The sequence below is a fragment of the Alternaria metachromatica genome, assembly GCF_023757995.1.
Source record: "Alternaria metachromatica strain BMP 0045 chromosome Unknown scaffold_19, whole genome shotgun sequence".
NCBI lineage: Eukaryota > Fungi > Ascomycota > Dothideomycetes > Pleosporales > Pleosporaceae > Alternaria > Alternaria metachromatica.
In genome coordinates, this window is record NW_026055510.1 from 210082 (window position 1) to 229479 (window position 19398).

The following is a 19398-nucleotide window of genomic DNA, read 5'->3' on the forward strand; positions in this document are numbered from 1 at the left end:
TGCATGTATTTAGTGCCATTTCAAAACTGCAATTCGTTTGCTTGCATACCGATAGTCACCATATACGAATATTATGTCTAATTCGAATCAGCACATGTCTGGCATTGTTCAAGGGTGATACATAACAAATTCATGGCTCATCTGGAAGGCAGTGAGAGCGTGGGCGGCCGGCTGCGCTAACGCGGCCGTGACACCCCTGCCAAAATTTCGTGAACGGAATTCCACCACGAGCTCGACTTGCGCGGACACACAAACCTCCACACCAGCATTTGCACCCTCAAGTACTGCGTCGGCGCGCTTCTTACATATTGCGCCCGAAGCGATCTGTAAAAAGTCTTACACCAAGTCCTCTCGAAGGCCGACCGTCACTCCTTCCAACCACACAGCGCCGCCTGTCGCAACCGACACCCGCAATGGCACCCGAAGCGCCGCCAAAGACGAAGAAGTCTAAAGCAACGCCGAAAACAGTCGCCGACTTCACCGTTCTTCCCCTCACATTAACCACGCTGTCTGGTCTACCAGCGAATTGCAATGATGCAAAGCATTACATCTACGTCAAACCGCACGCACCCAGCATACCCACCGCCGACGACGAGCGCAGCCTCTTTATCGCAAACGTACCCGTCGACGCATCCGAGCGCAACATCCGCGCGCTCTTCCAAGAACAATTAGGCGGCTCCATGGTCGAGCGCGTCGAGTTCGATGCCTCTGTTCCCGCGCAACCCATGCACAAGCGCTGGAAGAGCGATAAGCCTACGACGCAAGATGACTCAGCTACCTCGAGAGGCAAGAAGAGGAAGAGGACCGACGACGCGGCAGTAATAGCAGAGGGTGTGGTGGAAGACGCCGAGAGCGCGCTACCACGGTTATGGAACAGCGAAGTGCGAAAGAGCGGGAGCGGCGCTGTCGTTGTCTTCGTAGACAAAAAGAGTGCGAGGGGAGCTCTGAAGGAGATCCAAAAGGCCGTAAAAGAGGGCAGAAGCATATCGTTGAAGGGAGGAGAAGGACTAGGCGTTGAGCGTAAGTCTTCACAATCCCCTCACACTCATTTCACATCTAACCCAAGAACAACAGGCTACAAATCCCACAACTCCCTCATCTACCCCACACCCACCCTCCTCCAAGCCTCGCTAAACGCCTACCTCACCCAATTCAACGCCCTCGAAACAGCGCGGAACCGCATTCGCAAGACATCGCGCTCTGTTCCTGACGAGGAAGGCTTCATGACGGTTACAAGAGGCGGTCGCGTTGGGCCTGCTAGGTTGGAAGAGGCGGAGAAGAAGAAGGCTGAGTTGGATGAGCGGAAGAGGAATCACAGGGCTACGAATGACTTTTATAGGTTCCAGAATAGGGAGAGGAGGAAGGAGGCTGAGGGGTTGCTGAAGAGGAAGTTTGAGGAGGATAGGCGGAGGGTCGAGGGTATGAGGGAGAGGAGGGGGAGGGTTAGGCCGGAGACGTGAGGGCTGGATGTGTGGTGGGCGTGTGATGAAGACTTTCCTTCGGGAAGTTGCTATATATAAGTCCTTGGAGTGCAGCTGCACGCCGTTGTGCCACCCGATGAAGTTTTCACTAAACTGTTCTCTTCAAATCACGACTCGCTCGGCATGGCACAATTGTGAAGTAGATGAAATCAATACATTGATCCATGGTCATAAACTAGCACTTGTAAAACTCAACATAACAAAGGAAATTGCAAACCAATCTCAAATCTTCCCATGAAGAAAGAGAGACGAGTGTGCGCAGACCAGCGACTTAAGTCATCCCCTTCCCGTTCCCATGTGCATTCCCATTCGCAATTCCACCACTCATCTCTTCATCTTCCCCTCCGCCTGGGTTCTGTCCAGGTAGTGTTTTCGTCTGAAAACACGCTTTGTTGAGCCGACGACTCCCACTCTTACTCCCACTCCTGCGAAACTGGCACATGGAAATCGATTTCGATCCTTGGGTTTGGTCGCCTTCTATCCCATTGAAGACACTATCGCCTTGCTTGTTTGATAATTGGCATTCGCGCAGAGGAATTGCCAATGGAAGTACGCAATGCGGCTCGGTGCTTGCAGAAGAGCGAACATGTTTGGCATCGGATGTGCGGTCTTTCCGATTGTCCAGATGGTCGTTCTCCATAGTGGTCTGGACTGGTTCCAAAAAGGAAGGCAGGCCGTTCAGCATCAGCTGGACTGCATTGCTGCTCTTGCTGTTCCCATTTGCAGCAGCGATTGGCATAGACAGTATACCTTGATCAGATTCCGTATGCACCTTCTCCCAGACTAGTGCTGAGAGACCGCGGGGGAAGGTTTCAGAAGCCTTGAGCGTGTTGCATTCCCAGTATAACTGTTCACCCAAGTGGAGGAAGCGTCGACTGAGTAGGCGGTCTTGTAGCGCCCATGCACGTGTATCCCAGCCGAAGTTGGGTGTAGTCAGGATGCCAGCTGGCAGCAAGGCAGAAGCCGGCTGTCGACCTGGGGTCTGGCTCTTGCTGGTCGTAGATCCAAGTAAGGACGCCGGGTAGTTCTTTTCAGGTATGCCTGACATGACCACTTCGCCGGTCAACTGGTCAAGTACGACTGTCAGTGCTGCGTTACGGAAGGTGGACGCCATCCTCGTGCACTCTTGTTGCTTGTCTTCTTCCGAATCTTGAAGCACACATAGTGAATCTAGCCAGCAATAGTCGTGGCCTAGGCGGTGTGCTGTCGCAATCGCATTCGCAACTGTGATCGGGAGTGTTCCTAGAGGCAGCTCACTTCGCATGCTCAACAGCGTGCTGCTGGAGAGTACTGGCTGGTTGTCGCCCCATACGTAGCTCAAAGCGACATATTCGATAGACGACTTCAGGCTGTCGGTCTGAACGATCTTCGCGCGAATTGCATCACCCGGACTTCCCGGGAGAATCTCGATCAGACGTGTGGGTAGGTTGCTGGCATCGCGCTTTGCTGTATGGTGACAAGCTTCGTGAGTGTGTGTACACTCGTCTAGCCAGCTCTTCGCATTCGAAAGGCTAGGCTCTGACTCAGTACTGGTCTTGCCGTGAGCGTGGGAATGGCAGCAGGTTTCGTCGCCGCCTTGGTGAGCAAGCGTCTCTACTCCGCCGAGTTCCTCTTGTGGGCCAGGGTATGTCGCCTTGTCGTTCGGCCAGTTGAGACAGCATGGTGCGGGAGTAAAGATCATGGTCAATGATCGTGCGTCCGGCCGCTCATCTGGATCGGCATTCAACATGGTCTGAAGCGTACGCACAACGGTCTGCTCCGTCGTAGTATTTGCCTCAACAAGGAATGCGGCAAGCTTGTCTTGTATACCGGACACGTCCTGCCAGTAGTGCTTGCCAGTACGACCGCTGAATGTCTTGCGGAAAGCTAACCATTCCGTGTTGCCTTGGCTGAATGATACAGACGCCATTTCGGCGAAGACACAACCAAGACTCCATATGTCAGCTGCCTGCTTGCGATCAAAGCCCTCAAAGACTTCAGGGGCGATGTATTGACGTGTTAGCGGCTTGCGCTGATCGTCGCCCACTTCTTCTGCGGAGCTGACGCCAAAGTCGCTGAGCACCACGTGTGGGAATTCCTGATCGCCTTCTACGATCAAGATGTTCTGGGGCTTGATGTCCATGTGCTTGACAACAGGTCGCTGCTCGTGGAGATACCTCACTGACGAGGCAAGACAGCCAAACATCTTGGTAATAGTCTCTGGCAGGCTGGCAGGCTTCTGCAGCGCAGTTCGCTGCAGCCATCCTGCAAGCGTTGTCTCTGCAACGGGTGAGAGGAGGATCGACATCTTGTCGCCTCTAGAGTAGGCCCCAAGGAATCGAATTATGTGAGGGTGGCGAAGCTTCTGAAGAACGCTGACTTCCTTCTTGAGCTCCGCAATGGCGGTCTGGTCACGGTTCTTGAGTGTCTTGCGACCGACGTGGAGTCCCGTTTGCTGATGCACGACTTCATCGACTGTACTAAAGCCTCCGGAGCCCAGAAGCTTGACACTTAGGAATGACGTCGTTGATGGACCCTTTTCTGTCCTGGATAGTGTCATGGCTGTATTGTCTTGAGTGGACGTGGTTGACTTCGTATCCAATGATGCGTCGGAAGGCTGGATACTTGGATACTCTGGGCTGGAGAGAGGTGCAGAAGATGACCCTGGAGCAGCAGCTGCTACATCAGCCCTGGAATACTTCCAGTGAGGGTGTTCTGATGGTCGAGCATCCGTTCTACTGCCTGAGGATGAGTTCAGGAGTACACTCCTCACGGACTGGGAGAGCACATCGCTGGCCAGAGCATTCTTGTGGTCTTCCTCTGTCGCAACGTGGCTGTCTTGTAGTAGCTGCTGATCGGTCGTTTCAGGTGAGATCGATGACTGAGAGATGTTCGGCGAAAGTGTAGTGGGTTTGATAAGTTGGTCCACACAATACAACTGGCTCTCACCAAGTTGTGAGAGCTGGAATTGGAAGAATCCGCCGTTGGATGACTGGCCTGCAGAACCGCCGCTGCCGCCTGAGCCAGTGTGTTTGGAGCCACCGTCACCCTGTGGATGGAAAGGCGGTTGAGGGGAAGGCTTGCCACCGAAGCCGCCATCGCCTGGCCCGTTGTCATCGTCGTCGTCTGCGGAATCGAGGCTGTCGTTGTCTTCCTCATCGCGCCAGTCAAGCATAGTTTTGCCTTGCTTGAAGTGATCCGCAATGTGATCTATTCGTTCTTGTCTCGTCTCGAAGCGATGTCGGCAAAATCCACACTTGCGTGGGAATTCGGTCTCGGAGTACACGGTGCTGGCCTCGTCGAAGTCCTCCGCGTTCATCTCAGGGTGGATATTGCGGAAATGCTGGACAAAGTGGTACTTTCTGAAGCACGGTCGAACGTTATCGACACCCCCGACTGTACACAGGCTGCAGACCCATGATTTGCATGGGTAGCCTTCTTCCTCATTCCGCTTCCAGTCATTCTTACGGCCATACCGCTTGCCGCATTTCCGAGTGCACTGGTAAATTTTTCTGGGATCCCTACCGAGCAACTCCAGGTCTTCGGTAGGTGTGCACCGTTTCTTACCCCGTGTGGTGACTGGCTGTATGGTGACGGTAGTGTTGTCGCAATTTGGTGACGAGCCGGGGGTGACCGTCTCTCCCAGTGCTTGTTGTATCGTGTTCCCATAAGCAGTGTATGCCCCCGAAAGCTCTGTTTGGTACGTCTGATCATCCCAAAAGAGTTCTGGCTGCTTCTGCTGCCGGTCTTGTTGGATGAGTGCCGTTTGGGACTTGTAGGCCGAATCGCTCTGGTTGCCACCCATGCCCTGCTTCAAGAGCTGACCGAACCAGCTTCGGATGGCATCTGCAGGCTCACCGGTGAGCTGGCTTAGTGAGTCGATGTGCCTATCGCTTTTGGATTGTTAGCATTGATGAACATTACTCTGGTCTTACAAACACGTATGCGCTACATGATATCGAAGTTAAGGAGGAAGTTGCCAGCCAGGGGGATACATGAGAGTGTGTATGACTCGGAGATGACCACGAAACACAGCCTTGTGCACCCCATAAATGTATGGACAGACTTCCCTCTCGCCGTGGTATCCGTCTGGCTGAACAATCTTGGTCGGAGGGTCATGAGCTTACCTGGGCAGCACATTGTATTTATGGAACCACGTTGCGCAGACATCGGCTGCTTCATCTGGAAGACCTTCTGCGGCCACGGGCGGGGTCGCCTCCAGACCCCAGCTGGATGTCGTCGTTGCAGGAGGTGTTGGGAATAATGGGAAATCAAAGCTTGCGTGACGCTTGGACTGAGGGTAGTCCTGCGTCTCAAGCTGCAGCGGCCGCTTGCCAAGCGCATTAAACTGCGTAGGCATGGCATCAAATGAGTGAAGTGGTGTAGGTGGGTATGCCTTCGCGGTATGTTGGAGCTGCATATCAGGTGTGAGCTGTGCCATCCATGCTGGGGTCGCCGAGGTGTCATCCAAGGTCTGCCGCATGGTTAGCAAGTACGCGATATGGCGAAATGAACAATCAGCTTACCAGACTTTGTTGCATTGTGCACTGCTGAGCGTTGGTTTCGAATACAGCCGGATCAATGAAAGATGATGATGCAGAAGTATCGATACCCTCGTCAGCGAAGAAGAAGCCAGAAGTGTTATCCGCTGGCGTGTACGACTGCTGCTGCTGCGGCGTCGCGAACATGTTGCTGAAATCCATGTTGGTGTCAAAGGCGAAACCTGCGCCCTGATGGTCCATGACTATGTGTGGTGTATTTGTCAGAGGGCGTTCAATTTCGTCGTAGTAGACGGTTAGCAATCACGGGCTCAAAGAAAGAGCGTGAGCGAAAATGATGGAAAGTGAGTGTTCAGGAGCCTGAGGCTTGTCGCTCAGTATTTTAGATCAAAGGGCGCTGCGCCCACGAGTGTTGCAGTCGCTTTCGGAGTCATCCACGCAGCCCTTCAGCTCTGGGAAAGGGCGATGGAGATCCAAGGTTTAGGCAACCGGTCAGACGATTAGTGGGGATTCGCGGTAACTTTACGACCCCGCCAAGACGGTCGTTCGAGACGCGATTGTGGCGCTGGGAAACCTGCGGGATTTGGCAACCCTCCTGGATCTTTCCAGCCGCCTTATATTTCCTCAAGACGTGTCTAATGTAGGGAGTGCGAAATAGTGATGATGTTCGGACCCGTCGTAAAGTTCAGTGTCGGGGTCGAAAAGAAACGGCCGCACATTCGTAAGCGCTAATTTGCTGTAACGCCCTTTTCTCGCTGCGCATCCAGATGGGGTTAGCCGAAAGTGGGGCGTGTGGCTGAGCTGCAGAAGATACGGAGAACGCGAACTTGGACTCACCCCCATATTGAGGTTTAGCTGCCCTCTTGACAATGTGCCATTCATCAGGATCGCATACTCATCTCCCTGGACTTGCATAGCTTCTGCTCTAGCGAGACGCCATGTACACTAGTTAATCGACGTGCAACCAACCTCGAAGTGTACTACCCTCGCATCGTTCTCGATGCTTTGTCTGGGTTAATGGGAACATAGAAAAAAAGTCGAAGTGTGTGAAAGCCGCGACGGCGCCTACAGTTGCTGACAAAGTTGGATATGATGGACGCCATCTCTGCTGTTTAAGGAAGGCGTTTGCTCTCGCATCATAGAATACAATCTTGGTAGCTTAAGAAGGAACATGAGTGGCTTGGAATCTTTTGTAAAATTGTTCATGTGGTATCATTGAAAATTATTTACGTTCATGAAAGGAAGAACCTCTTGGCCTCGTATCATCATCATTCTCTTCCCATCACGCCTTAGAAGGCAGCCATCTGGTTAAGCCCCGCAGTCTCACGCTCAAAGTTCTTGTGTTGCGAGATGCTGAAGAGGTACGCGCTGGTGAAGTCCTTGGCCTCCTTGGCCATGTTGACAGCCTCCTTGAAGCTATCGGCGTGAACCTGACCAGCAGTGACGACACCGTAGCTGTTGACAACATCAGCAGCAGCCGAGAACTCCATACCGGGGAGGTCGACAGCTTGCTTGATGAACGACACGCCTTCGCCGGTAGCGCCGATCGCCTTCAAGTGACCGAAAGCTTCGCGGATCCAGTGAACAGCGCGGCCATTCTTGCGCAGGGTCTCGATGGACTTGGCGCCACCAGGCACGAAGACACTGTCGTACATGGTAGAGCGCTGGCCCTCAAGGTGGTGATCTGCTACAACACCGGCGCTGCTCTTGTCCTCACCTTCGGCAAAGATCTTGTTTCTCCTGGGAGAGATGGTGAAGGGAAGGGCGCCGGCAGCGGTCAGGGCGGCCTTGATGCCGTTGTAAGCGACCTTGTCGTAACCATCAGCGATGAGGATAGCGACCATGCGGGTGGCAATGGTAGGCTTCTCGGGCATGAAGTCCATTTGCGATAGACCCTTGGCCTTCTTGTTGTGCTTGGGGCGAGTTTGTTGAGTGGGCACATCGCTACCAACCATCTCCGCAACAGTCTGAGCAAGCTCAAGATCGATCTCACAGAGACGCTCACAGAGGCGCTTGTAGACAACAGGGTCGTCGCAGTGGTCGAGTTCAAAGGCAAAAGCGTCCTTCATGTGCATCTTCTCGTTCTCCGACATGGAGTTGTAGAAGAGTTCGGCCTGGTTCTTGTGCTCCCTGAACTTGCTGCTCTGCATGCGAGCCTTGATACCGGCGGTCTTCTCTGGGTAGTCGATGTAAGCACCCTCCTTCTCGGTGGCAGGGGGCACGGTCTGGTAGCGGTTAGGCCAGTAGTTGACCTTGCCCTTGGTGATGGTGTGGCGCATGGCACCATCACGGTTGAAGTTCATGACGGGGCAAACTGGCTTGTTGATTGGCAACTCTTCCCAGTTGATACCCAGACGAGAGAGCTGAGTGTCCTGGTAGGAGAAGTTGCGTCCTTGCAAGAGAGGGTCGTTACTGAAGCCGATACCAGGGACAATGTGGCTTGTGCAGAAGGCGACCTGCTCAGTCTGGGTAAAGAACTCGTCGGGGTTCTGGTTCAGCTCGAGCTGACCAATGTATCGGATAGGCACCAGCTCCTCAGGCCAGACCTTGGTAGCGTCCAGAATGTCAAAGTCGAAGTCGTGCTCGCGAGACTCTGGGAGAACCTGGATACCAAACTTCCACTTGGGGTAGGCGCCGCTCTCGATTGCCATCCACAAGTCCTTACGGTGGAAATCAGGGTCTTGGCCAGCAATCTTGAGTGCCTCGTCCCACACAAAGCTGTGTACACCGAGCTCGGGTGTGAAGTGGAACTTGACAAAGCTCCTCTCGCCCTTGGCGTTGACGAGTGTGTAGGTGTTGACACCGAAACCCTGCATCATGCGGTATGAGCGGGGGATGGTACGGTCGGACATGGCCCACATGAACATGTGCGTCGCCTCTGGGTGCATGTACTGGAAGTCCCAGAAGTTGTTGTGTGCGGTTTGTGCCTGGGGGATTTCGCAGTCAGGCTCTGGCTTGCCGGAGTGAATGACATCGGGGAACTTCATGGAGTCCTGGATGAAGAAGACGGGAATGTTGTTGCCAACGATGTCCCAGTTGCCCTCCTCTGTGTAGAACTTTACGGCGAAACCGCGAACATCGCGCACGGTGTCTGCGGAGCCACGGCTACCCAGTACAGTAGAGAATCGTAGGAAGACGGGGGTCTCGCGCGATGTGTCGGTAAGGACGCCAGCTGAAGTAACGTCTTCGGCCGACTCAAAGAGAGTGAACTTTCCGAAGGCGCCGGAACCACGGGCGTGGACAACACGCTCGGGAATGCGCTCGTGGTCGAAGCGGTGGATCTAACATTGTTACTACTCAGTCTTGGTGGCTAGGTCTGGTCTGCATACCTTCTCACGGGCGAAGTGGTCCTCCAAAAGAGAGGGACCGGTCTGGTCATCGGTCGCCACCTTCAGCCAGTCGTCGGTGTTGTTCTGCTTGACACCGAAGTCGCTGGTGATGCGCCACTTGTCGTCGTGTACATCCTTGGTGACGGCTGCGAGCTGGGCCATTTTGCCAGTCTTCTCGCCAGTGAGGCCCTTGGCCTTCTCTGCGACGTTGCCTATGATTTCGGACGCCATTTTGTCGAGTGTGCAAAGATTGAATCGATTGGCGATGTCAATCGGTGTGGTGGCCGTTTGTTGCGCGCGCCGCGCCCGTCTTTGTACTGCCGGGACTGTTTACTTTTCGACGTCATAGCGACGTGTGTTCGCTGCACTTCGGCTTGGAGTTGCCTAATGCTTCTACCGTACAGCTCCATCAGGACAGCGACTGCGTGTTTGCGACGCGCTTGAAAGTGGAGTATGTGGAGCCCAGCCAATGGTAAAGAAGATGATGTTCGATCATCGTGATTGAACGTTTGCATCGACTGCCGAGCGATGCCGATGTGCCACGCGAGACTCAACTTTGCCATGTACCCGGCAGCTAGTCCCTGCCATTCGAGAATCGCATGCTGAGAAATGGCCTTTGCTGAAGCCCATCCTTGAACCCGCCACTACATTTTCTTTCTAGCGAACCAAGACCGAGTCGTCCGCGAATGTGAAAAATGCCGTTGCTCGCAAATATCCTGCTGTGACGTCAATGATGGAAAACCGTTAAGAGGCCCACGTGTGGATGCCCCGCACCGCCCCCACCAGCTGCATGTGCCAGAACAGATCATCACGATATTCTGGGCTGCGAGAGCTTCAGGCGCGAAGGGAGGGGGTCGCAAGAAGAAGGTCCAGAATATTCAGGGCGACGAAGACGAGTTCTCAGGCTGCGTCGGGCTACGCATGGACCGGCTCACAAGCTTTCGCGTTCGCTCCTGGCTCCTAAACCCTATCGCATCTTCCCCGACAAACTTTCCTAGAGCTAGCAACTCACCATTAACGCCGGACACTACGATGGCCGTTGGCTTGCGTGCGAAACGCACATCCGCCGCGTGACCTGATCTTGGCGAACCGCGAAAGCCGGATGACTACGCGTCTATAGCCACACATAACGTCCGGAACTTTTCCTGGATCAATGCTCGCTTTACAGCTTCATGCAACTCGAGCAGGCCGCTCTACGCTAATGCCGGGGTTGCTTTTTCGCACAGTAGGCCACTGGATTGCGAAGCGTTGATAGCGCGCTTCACAAAATCATCTGCTAGCCTATTTTGCACAGCGTGTATATGCGACTGGCTTATCTCCAAAGTCACGATATGTTGACGCTGATCTATGTTATTTGCCGATGGTGTTTCGCAAATTAGTAGCAGCAAATGGTCTTGCCGCATCCTGCATCCGCCATGAGCCGTGATGTTCCGGACAATCCTTCCGCCAATGAGCCATGAGTACGTTTTGCAGTGGTTAGCATTGCCTGCTCGGTCGCTTTGCCTGATGATCGACAGGCATTGTGCGTGTCAATTGTACCTTGCATCTATACCGAAGGCCTCCGCGGCTTCCGGAAGTTACAGTTGTCAAACGGCGGAAAAACTCTCTCGTCGGCATTTTGGCAATGGAACCGGTACGTCAGTAGCCTAAGCCTCGCTTTCGCTTAGAGGGGTGATAGGAATGCGAGCATCCAAATTATATCTTATCATATCAGTGAACTAACCGTTGGCTTGTGCTAAGGCAGGCACTTTCGATATAACCCTTATGTCGTTCATGTTGTCGCTGCCTGAAAAGGTGCGCAAAACGCCCGTTTGGCCGCTTTTCTAAGTATTGATGATCTGCTGCTAACCCCACAAGCTTTATCGGTTTCAGTGTCCAATGCTTTCGAGTACGGATATAGATGAGCAACATTTATGCGGAGCTTGTACGCACCGTGAGGCTGCAATGGGCTCTGGAGCTGGGTTCCGGTAACTACCGCTGTCCATGGATGCATCTCCTGTGGAGCTGCATCCTAGCTGCATGTGCAACTATATTCTTTCTCACCCTATGCCAGCGAGCTTTCTGTTTCGGATGCAGGCCGTACTGTAGATGAGCTGACAAGGGAAGAGTCTCAACAACATGTAAGATTGCTTATGATGTCGTCGATTATAACCAAGAAGTCATAACGGTGCCGAGAGTAGACGAGACACCCTGTCCGTCATGAGGCGGGGCAGCCCCGGTCCTCATAGTTGCTGATCAGGCGTACGCCGAGGTTGACGCATGGCTTTGGTGCTAGTCATGGCGGCGGCCATGATATATGTACAGGTGAAGTGGGGCGTGCTGTGCCTCTTAGCAATTGCTATCCTGATAGGAATACTAGCGAGAGGAGCTGCCAACGGTTTTGTGGTCAGCGGAAGAATGTAAGGATAGGGCCGCTGTCACAAGCGCACCGTGGCATAGCGTGGCCTGAGCTAGTGCCTTCGCGTGTGGTAAGCGCAACCGAGATGCGCATCCTGGAGATTACCGCCAGGCTGACCTGAACGGCGCTGAGTCGCAAGTGATCCTTTGAGAATTGTGCGTGAATCGGCCGGCACTCGCATGGGCACTGGTGTGGCTCTTCTCGTAATCTCCACCTTGTACTGCACTGATCTGCGGACGATGCTGATCGTTGATCAGCTCTCGAGTGTGGTCGACTGCCGAGCAACAGCCGGAGCAGGTGACATGAGGCTGCTGTGATGCGTGGAGACGTGGGACAAGCCACACACAAAGGGGAAAACGAGTCACATCTTAATCTTACAGCCGCGAGCCTCCGTGCCTCAAACGTGGATGGATCTGCCGAAACACAACCCTGGCCCAAGTGGGCGATAGCCCCCCAGGCGAGGGCAACAGACTTTACAGGATTGTTGCAGGTAAAAAGACGTAGGTTGCTTCTGCGCGCCAGTTCTGCAGTCGCGCGGACTTGATTCCTGCGTCTCGCAAAACGAAACAGTCCGCGTTGCTTTTTGATCACCGACGGCGCATCTGCACTTGTGGAGCTCCAGGTCGCACAAGTCGATCAGGTAAGAGCGGGCCGTGAGGCTAGGCCACGTCAGGCGAAGCGCGCAAAACTACCCCTGTCGCCCGTTGGAGACTGCTTGTGCAACACATTTTTTTGACAGGCTAGGTACACAGCATGCGACGAGTAGCGCCTGTATCTCGATCGCGGTCCGTAAGGGGACGTGTCCATTCGTGTAGGATGGCTCTGCGCTCCAGGTGACTGCTCGTACTGTTGCCGGGATGTGGAGACGGGCAGTCATCACGTCTGGTGAGCGACGGGCCAGCTGCGCAAGCCGGCTCTACCACGATCCCCTTCATACCGGCGCTGACGTGGTGGCTCATTTGACGGGCGTGCTGTCGGCTAGATGTTTGCAATCCGCAGTTCGTTTGGTGCCAGGGTTCTAAATTGGGTAGGCGACTGAGGTGAGGACGTTTCCATCTCGTCTCGACTCATGGGCGTAGGTCGCAATCACTACGCTAAAGCTTGCGTCCAAATTTGGCCCACCGAACAACTAGACTCGACAGCAGACGCTTCACTTGACCTCGCCCTAAGGTAGCTGTCGTGGAGTTGCGTTGACGTTATGCAAGGACGGCCCTTATTATTGCCTCCAATGTTCCACCCGTGGTGTCCGTCGCGCTGGAATCGACAGCGCATGACGAGGACTGTAGAGCCCGGGCGTGTTTTGATCATGTCGAATTGCATTCACAAGGGTGCCATGTGCCAGCGATGTGCGGTCGCGACAGGAACCAGGGTGCGTTTATTTGGTCGACGACCACTTCTGCTTGAGTCGAGGCGTGAGTCAGGACGCGCAAACAGACTCGGGCGCTGGCCGCCGACAATGCGACTGAGGTCAGTTGGCGATATGCACATTGGCGTCACAGGCGAGCATGCGGCTATCCGTCTGGCACAATGTTGCAACTAGCCTTGTAACGAACGGACTGTTGCAGTAGTGGAGGTCAACGTCCATCAACAGCACATGTTGTACCGTACGAGTAAGATGCAGACGAGAGAGTCAGCCCTGTATGGTCTGATGCACGGGGCCCTCATCCGACCAGCCAAGGGAACCTGCTGCCGCCGCGAGAGTGCTGGCGTTGCATGTCCTGTTTGCGTGGTATCCAAGTACCTCAGGCGCAGATGAATGGAAATGGACGAGCATCGGAGCTGGCGCAGCGGGTGTTTCCTGGCAAAGTGCCGGGTTGACTCCGCAAGTGTGCAGACCCTGGGCAGGTGAAGGAGGAGAGCAACGGTCGTCGGGTGTCCAGGCACGGCGATTGGGCCATTCACGGCGTGTTGGTCACAGCACTGGCGCTCGACAAGGAGGCGGGATCACCCTGGCTGATGCGATGCTGGCTTGCTGGCTGCAGCTAGGCGTCAAGGCTAGTAGCTCCGCGTATGTATGTGCTTGCCTTTCCGCACGGAGCCAACGGCTGTACAAGACTGTCGCGTCTTGTTGCAAACGGGAGCGAAGGTAATCTAAGAGCTTTGGAGCGTACCGTCAGACTGGCTCGCTGCCATGTCGAAGTTATAAAACTCTCCACGCTGCCCGCTGCATCCCCTCTGGACGCTCCGACCAATTCCTCACCCGCTCGACCAAGTAGACCTACCCTGCTGCTGCTCTTCTGCTCTCCTCCCCGACCAGTCCAGCACCATCCCACGTCCGCCAACAAGCTTTGATACCTCCGCCGGCCGCCTATCTTCTCCGCGTCACGCTTGTTTTTTGGCCTGCCTTTCTTCTTCCTGCTCCAACTCCGTCTTCTCCTCTGCTTCCCCGCGAGCCCGTTGAGCTGCGCTCCGCACGGCAGTCTCGCCCTCACCTGCAAGAAGAAAGAGCTCCCGTCCGCCAGCCAATCAGCGCCCCCAAGCTGCCACCCCGCCTTCCTCGTCTCCCACGCCGCTGCAGAAGGCGCTACCCCCGCCGTACGACCGCGCCTGCCCCATTCGCCGACCCCCGCCAACATGTGCACCAAGGTCGTACACAAATATGGCTGCGGCCACGAGATTGCTGAGAAGGCGCCATGCGCGACGTCAAGAACAGCTCCTTGCGGCGTCTGCAACACCAAGACCGTCAAGCACGACGAGAAGTGTGATAGATGCGACCATTGAGACAGGTGCGCCCGACCCTCCCCAAACCCTACGCGTCACACGTGTCTAACCCCCCTCGTCCTATAGTGTACTCCCGTCAAATTATTCGCACGATACCCCATCACGGCCAGCCAGTCGCACGCATCGAGCCCGCCTTCGCACTCGCATTCCAAGCACCTCCTCTCTCTTAGCTTCTCGTCGCGCGACTCTCTGGCCCTGATACACAGCTAGCTCCCCATTGAGGCTCTAGCCCTAGGACTGCATTTCACGGCGTCACGGATTTCAAAAAAGTATTGGTCCCCTTTGGGTATTGTCTCTTAATTGGACTGTGGGCACCGCAAGTCCGGCGTTTTGGATACAGGCTGGTGTTGCGAGACACTTTCTTACTCGTGCCACTCGGCAGCTTTCTTACTACATGGATACCACGCTCTCCTAATCTTGTCGCGCCATGCGCCGACGGCGAACCGCACCGGTTCTCTCTTCTTATCTTGTCATTGTTATCACTATATCTCTGTCTGCAGTCTCTGGCGCTCCGCGACGTTGACACGAGGGGAAACGGCCAGTATACGAGCAAGTCAATCAAACCCTGGGCATCCGAGATGGGCACTTCGTCCTCTCTCGGATTGCCATAATTCATCTGTTGAGCCCATTCTTCTATTGCGCCGCCTCCGCGGATCTCGAGACCGTCGCGGCCCAATCAATCTGCGCTGATCTGCGGTACAGTATCACGCATGAGGAACATATGCAATGCCGTTTTTCGCCAATCGCCCTGGCTTACGGCCTCTGCGATGCCATCAATCACATTTCATGTAGCTCTCGAACCACGTCGGCGAGCTGCGCCAATCACGCGAGCCGCCTATTTGCTCTGTATATTGGGTCTGACTCCCTTGTATACCAGCCCTGCACTAATACCCAGGTAAACGAGACGACGTGGTCAAGGCACCGTCTATTCTAAGCCCGTGATAGGATGCCATCAATCAAGCTCCAGTCTTGTCATGCAGCACATGCTAGCATGTGCACCGGGCACAAGTCTCAACCTGGGAACAGGAGCGTCGCCGTCGTATGATGCTCAAAATATGGCTGTCTTATTACACCTCCGATCATGCTGAGGGACGGGCCGTAGCATGTTCAACGCCGTAAGCTTAGAGGCGTCTCTCCCAGCCATGCTGCCACATGTATCTCAGCCTCCATGGCCGCCTGAAAACTCTCGCAGTAAACCCAGTCCAAGTGAGTGCAGTGCTTTCATGTGACCAACAGCAAAGCCGCGGCCTGTGCAGACATGTATCCAGATCGCCAAATAACCGAGACTCTTGTATATTGGCACCTGATATGCGTCAAGCTCCGCACTGGTCATCTGCAGCCAACCGGGTAACGCGTCTTCTAGAAGGCATTCAGCCTGACCACCTTGACGGTTCAACCGAAGACTGAGCCACATAGACGCAGCAATAGCGTCCTTTGTCATGCGTGTGATTGTGCACCGGCCCCATCAGGCTTTTCTCGCCACGCTGTTGAAGCTAGTATGGTTGATTGAATCGACACTCGAGAGCGCCGTGGCCCCTCTGAATTGGCATCTTCAGTCTAATTTAATCCCCTGTGGTGGGTGTTTTGCATGTACCAGTGCCGACCCTTGTGACTACCACTCTATCCCTTGCTCTTGATTCCGCGAGACATCACATGGTCGATCTGCAGCAAGGCGCTTGTACTAGTACGTGCAGCGACGCAAAGCGGCTCCTTTCGCTTCATCAATTAGACGACCTTCGCCCGAGTGCAGTCGCATCCTGTGCCAACTTGAGACAACACCGGCAGCGGGTCTCGCTATGAAGTGTTGAGTCTAGTCGGCTCGGGGTCGGAGGAGTGACAGGGTGTTGATGCAGACGCGAATAGCTCATCACACCCGCACGTTTCGTGAAGAAATGAGATGCGCAAGCGATGACTTCGTTGTCAGGATGATGAGTGGTTCGACGGCTCGGCGTCGTTTGTGCGCTCGGCCCGGTAGTCGCTTCCTCATTCGGCCTCGGCAGCCGCGAGTTTCAATGTTCTGTCGACAACCCCAACCTCCACTCCGCAGCCATGTCGATTGATATCAACTGGGACACCATCACAGGCGGTGCAGAGGGCTCCGCGCGTGCTGAGACGATACGCGCCTTCATCCACGACCGGTTTCAGCAGGTGACGCTGCCACGCTTTATCCGCTCAGTTCACGTGCACTCATTCGACTTCGGCAGCGTACCCCCAGAGATTGAGATTAAAGACATATGCGACCCACTACCTGACTTTTACGAGGATGATGAGGACTACCCAGACGAACAAGGGGACGGGCCAGAGGAAGGCGACACGCAGCATGACGCCAAGTCACGCGACTCCAGCACCCCACCCAGTCGTTCACGAAGGGATAGCCATTCTAGGGAACGAGGCCGAGAGGTAGACTTGGAGGAACACACTCCCATTCAGACCAGGTTACGCCCTTTTCAACCTCTTCCTCGGCCATCCACGAAACGCGCGTCATTGGCTCCCAACGAACTAGGCAGCCCATTCTTTCATGGAGCACTCACGCCAGGCATCCCTGGTGGCACCTCCAATATGAACTACTTCCATCTACCTTTGAGTGCAGGTCTCTCCGGCGCTACCACGCCTCTTGCTGCTGTAGCTGGTGCTCAATTGCATAATTGGCTTGAAAACCCTCACGGTCGGCCAACTACGCCAACAAATATGCGTCTGCGGAACGCAGCGTCCATGAACTCGCTAACCCTCACACCGCAATCTCACCCAGATCCAAGTTCAAGGCCTTCCTCAAGGCACCAACAGGACGAGGGAAAGAGGCCGTCCTTTGCCGGATCAGACGACGGTACTTCTCAGCATAGCTATGCGCGGACACCGTCTGCGTCTCCTCACCGCATGCGTGAGAAGAGTCCTGATGACATACAGGTTGTGACACATGTACAATACTCCGGCGACATCAAAATGTCACTGACAGCGGAAATCCTGTTGGATTACCCGATGCCAAGCTTTGTCGGCATTCCTCTTAAGCTAAACATCACCGGACTCACCTTTGACGGTGTTGCGATATTGGCATACATCAAAAAGCGGGCCCATTTCTGTTTCTTATCACCAGATGACGCAGATGCTCTAGTCGGCGGCGAGACCGGCTTCAACGGCCTTCAAACAGACGCACAAGGCCAAAACCCGCGGCCTGTGCAACGACCCAAGATCGGAGGTCTGCTGGAAAACATTAAAGTCGAAAGCGAGATAGGTGGCCAGGGCAGTGGAAAGCAGGTCCTCAAGAATGTCGGGAAGGTGGAGTCTTTCGTGCTGGAGCAGGTCAGGCGCATCTTCGAAGATGAGTTTGTCTATCCAAGCTTCTGGACGTTCCTCGTTTAGAGCTCTGGAAGTCGCTCCGCGTAAAGAGCGATTGTATGTTTAATTGCATGCGCTACATACATTACATGTACAGCCAGCCAGCCTCAGCAACGAAATGGCGATGTGACATTCCGCATCGGCATTGTTCACCGCCAACGGTGGATGGGATTCATTCGAGCACAGCATACCATCTGTCCATTATGGACCTTAACACACGGCATGCATGCATACAGTTTCGGGGTCACACAACAGCGCTTTTCCCCACCCGAGTGACAAAACTAGTGTCTCACGGCAGCAAAGAGCCTTGTAGCAAGCCCTTCCTTTGTGTTCACTACAAGGGTCATACAGCAGACGTTCCGAGAACGTGGGTTACTTGCAGTCACCATGGGCACCTGCAGAAGCGATGAGGGACGGCATTTTGACAGCTATGTTACTGACAGCGGGTGTGACGGAGTTAGGCCACGTTGGTACCTTCAGAACAGGGACGAGGACAAATGAAGCACTCTTTTGAGCCGTTAGTGCGAGTGTAACCTGCCTGTCAAGATCACTACCCGTCGGCGTCGGCATCGGGCCCATACAGACAAGCCTCGCACCGCGGTTGTGTCCCGTCAACTAGCGCATTGCCCATCAACCTTGTTATCATGTGTGTTGATCATCGATGCCGCATCCTGTCCTTCGTTTCCCGCCATTCCCGCCTTCATTGTAATCACCCTGGCTGCATGCGCCCTTTGCTAGCATACAGGTGTGCATTTCGCCAATGATACCCACATACGATGTTGTGCATTCAACCTCACCGGTCGTTGAACCGCCTTTGTACCGACTGACCAGTGATATAGAGGCACGACAGATCAGACCCAACAGATTCCGTACTGAGTCTGCAATTCCCCCAGACGATCACATTGACGCAACACCTTACTGCTAGAGTACTGCAATGGCCAATCCCAGTATGCCAACAATTCGCAATCTGGTAGCGCAATCTCACCACGTAAACTGAGATGAAATTCATGCCTCTCAACATCAAACACGAGCGCCTTCTAATGTTCTCAATCACATGCGACCTATTCTTGGACAATCATAAGATAGAGTTTCGATAACCCTTGGAATGGATGACAACCATGTCGCATGCTTTGCGCAATATTACCGTACCTTGTGCCGTTATTGTCACATATAGGCTCTTGGGGTCATAGTACCGGCAAGGATTGCGGCGCTATGGCGTGTCTTGCATGGCGGAAGTCGTGACGTCCGTCTACAACTGCTTCAGCCAAGCAAGCAACAGCACGTTCCGGTAAAGTTGAATGGTTTAATCTGACGATGATTGCTCGAATATGGCTGGACTGCGACGGTAAGACTACAGAGGTCGTACAAGAACAATCCGAAGCGGGATGCTCATGCAATAATGGAAATCACTTATATGTCCACGTCTATGCATTCCTCAATGGTCTTTGGCGCCCCGAGAGTTCACGCTTCCCAGGCTTGGCACATCCATTCCTTTTGGAGGACGGCATAGATGTCAATCTGTACCGATACCACACCATTGCTGATCGGTCTACAGTCTGGCGTATTTGTTACTACTGTATGAAATTGTCGCAAGCTAACAATAGTTTCCATCACTAATCTGGTTGACATCCGATCAGGCCTCCAGACATTTTGAAACT

At 54.2% G+C, this 19398-nt stretch overlaps 4 protein-coding genes across 4 annotated transcripts; 2 read left to right on the top strand and 2 right to left on the bottom strand.

Moving 5' to 3' along the window:
• Positions 1–413: 413 nt before the first annotated feature.
• On the top strand, positions 414–1460 carry J4E83_007564 (uncharacterized protein; the record flags this gene model as incomplete). The annotated part of the gene is made up of 2 exons (XM_049334468.1): positions 414–1020; positions 1075–1460. The coding sequence occupies 2 exons, from the start codon at positions 414–416 to the stop codon at positions 1458–1460; spliced, it is 993 nt and encodes a 330-aa protein (XP_049186354.1).
• Positions 1461–1752: 292 nt separating this feature from the next.
• Positions 1753–6202, bottom strand: J4E83_007565 (uncharacterized protein; the record flags this gene model as incomplete). The annotated part of the gene is made up of 3 exons (XM_049334469.1): positions 1753–5353; positions 5588–5934; positions 5987–6202. 3 exons carry the CDS (start codon positions 6200–6202, stop codon positions 1753–1755), a joined length of 4164 nt encoding a protein of 1387 aa, XP_049186355.1.
• Positions 6203–7248: 1046 nt separating this feature from the next.
• On the bottom strand, positions 7249–9519 carry CAT1 (catalase A; the record flags this gene model as incomplete). Its single annotated transcript, XM_049334470.1, has 2 exons — positions 7249–9240; positions 9289–9519. 2 exons carry the CDS (start codon positions 9517–9519, stop codon positions 7249–7251), a joined length of 2223 nt encoding a protein of 740 aa, XP_049186356.1.
• Positions 9520–16456: 6937 nt separating this feature from the next.
• MDM12 (Mitochondrial distribution and morphology protein 12) lies at positions 16457–17764 on the top strand (the record flags this gene model as incomplete). The annotated part of the gene is made up of 1 exon (XM_049334471.1): positions 16457–17764. The coding sequence occupies one exon, from the start codon at positions 16457–16459 to the stop codon at positions 17762–17764; it is 1308 nt and encodes a 435-aa protein (XP_049186357.1).
• Positions 17765–19398: the final 1634 nt, after the last annotated feature.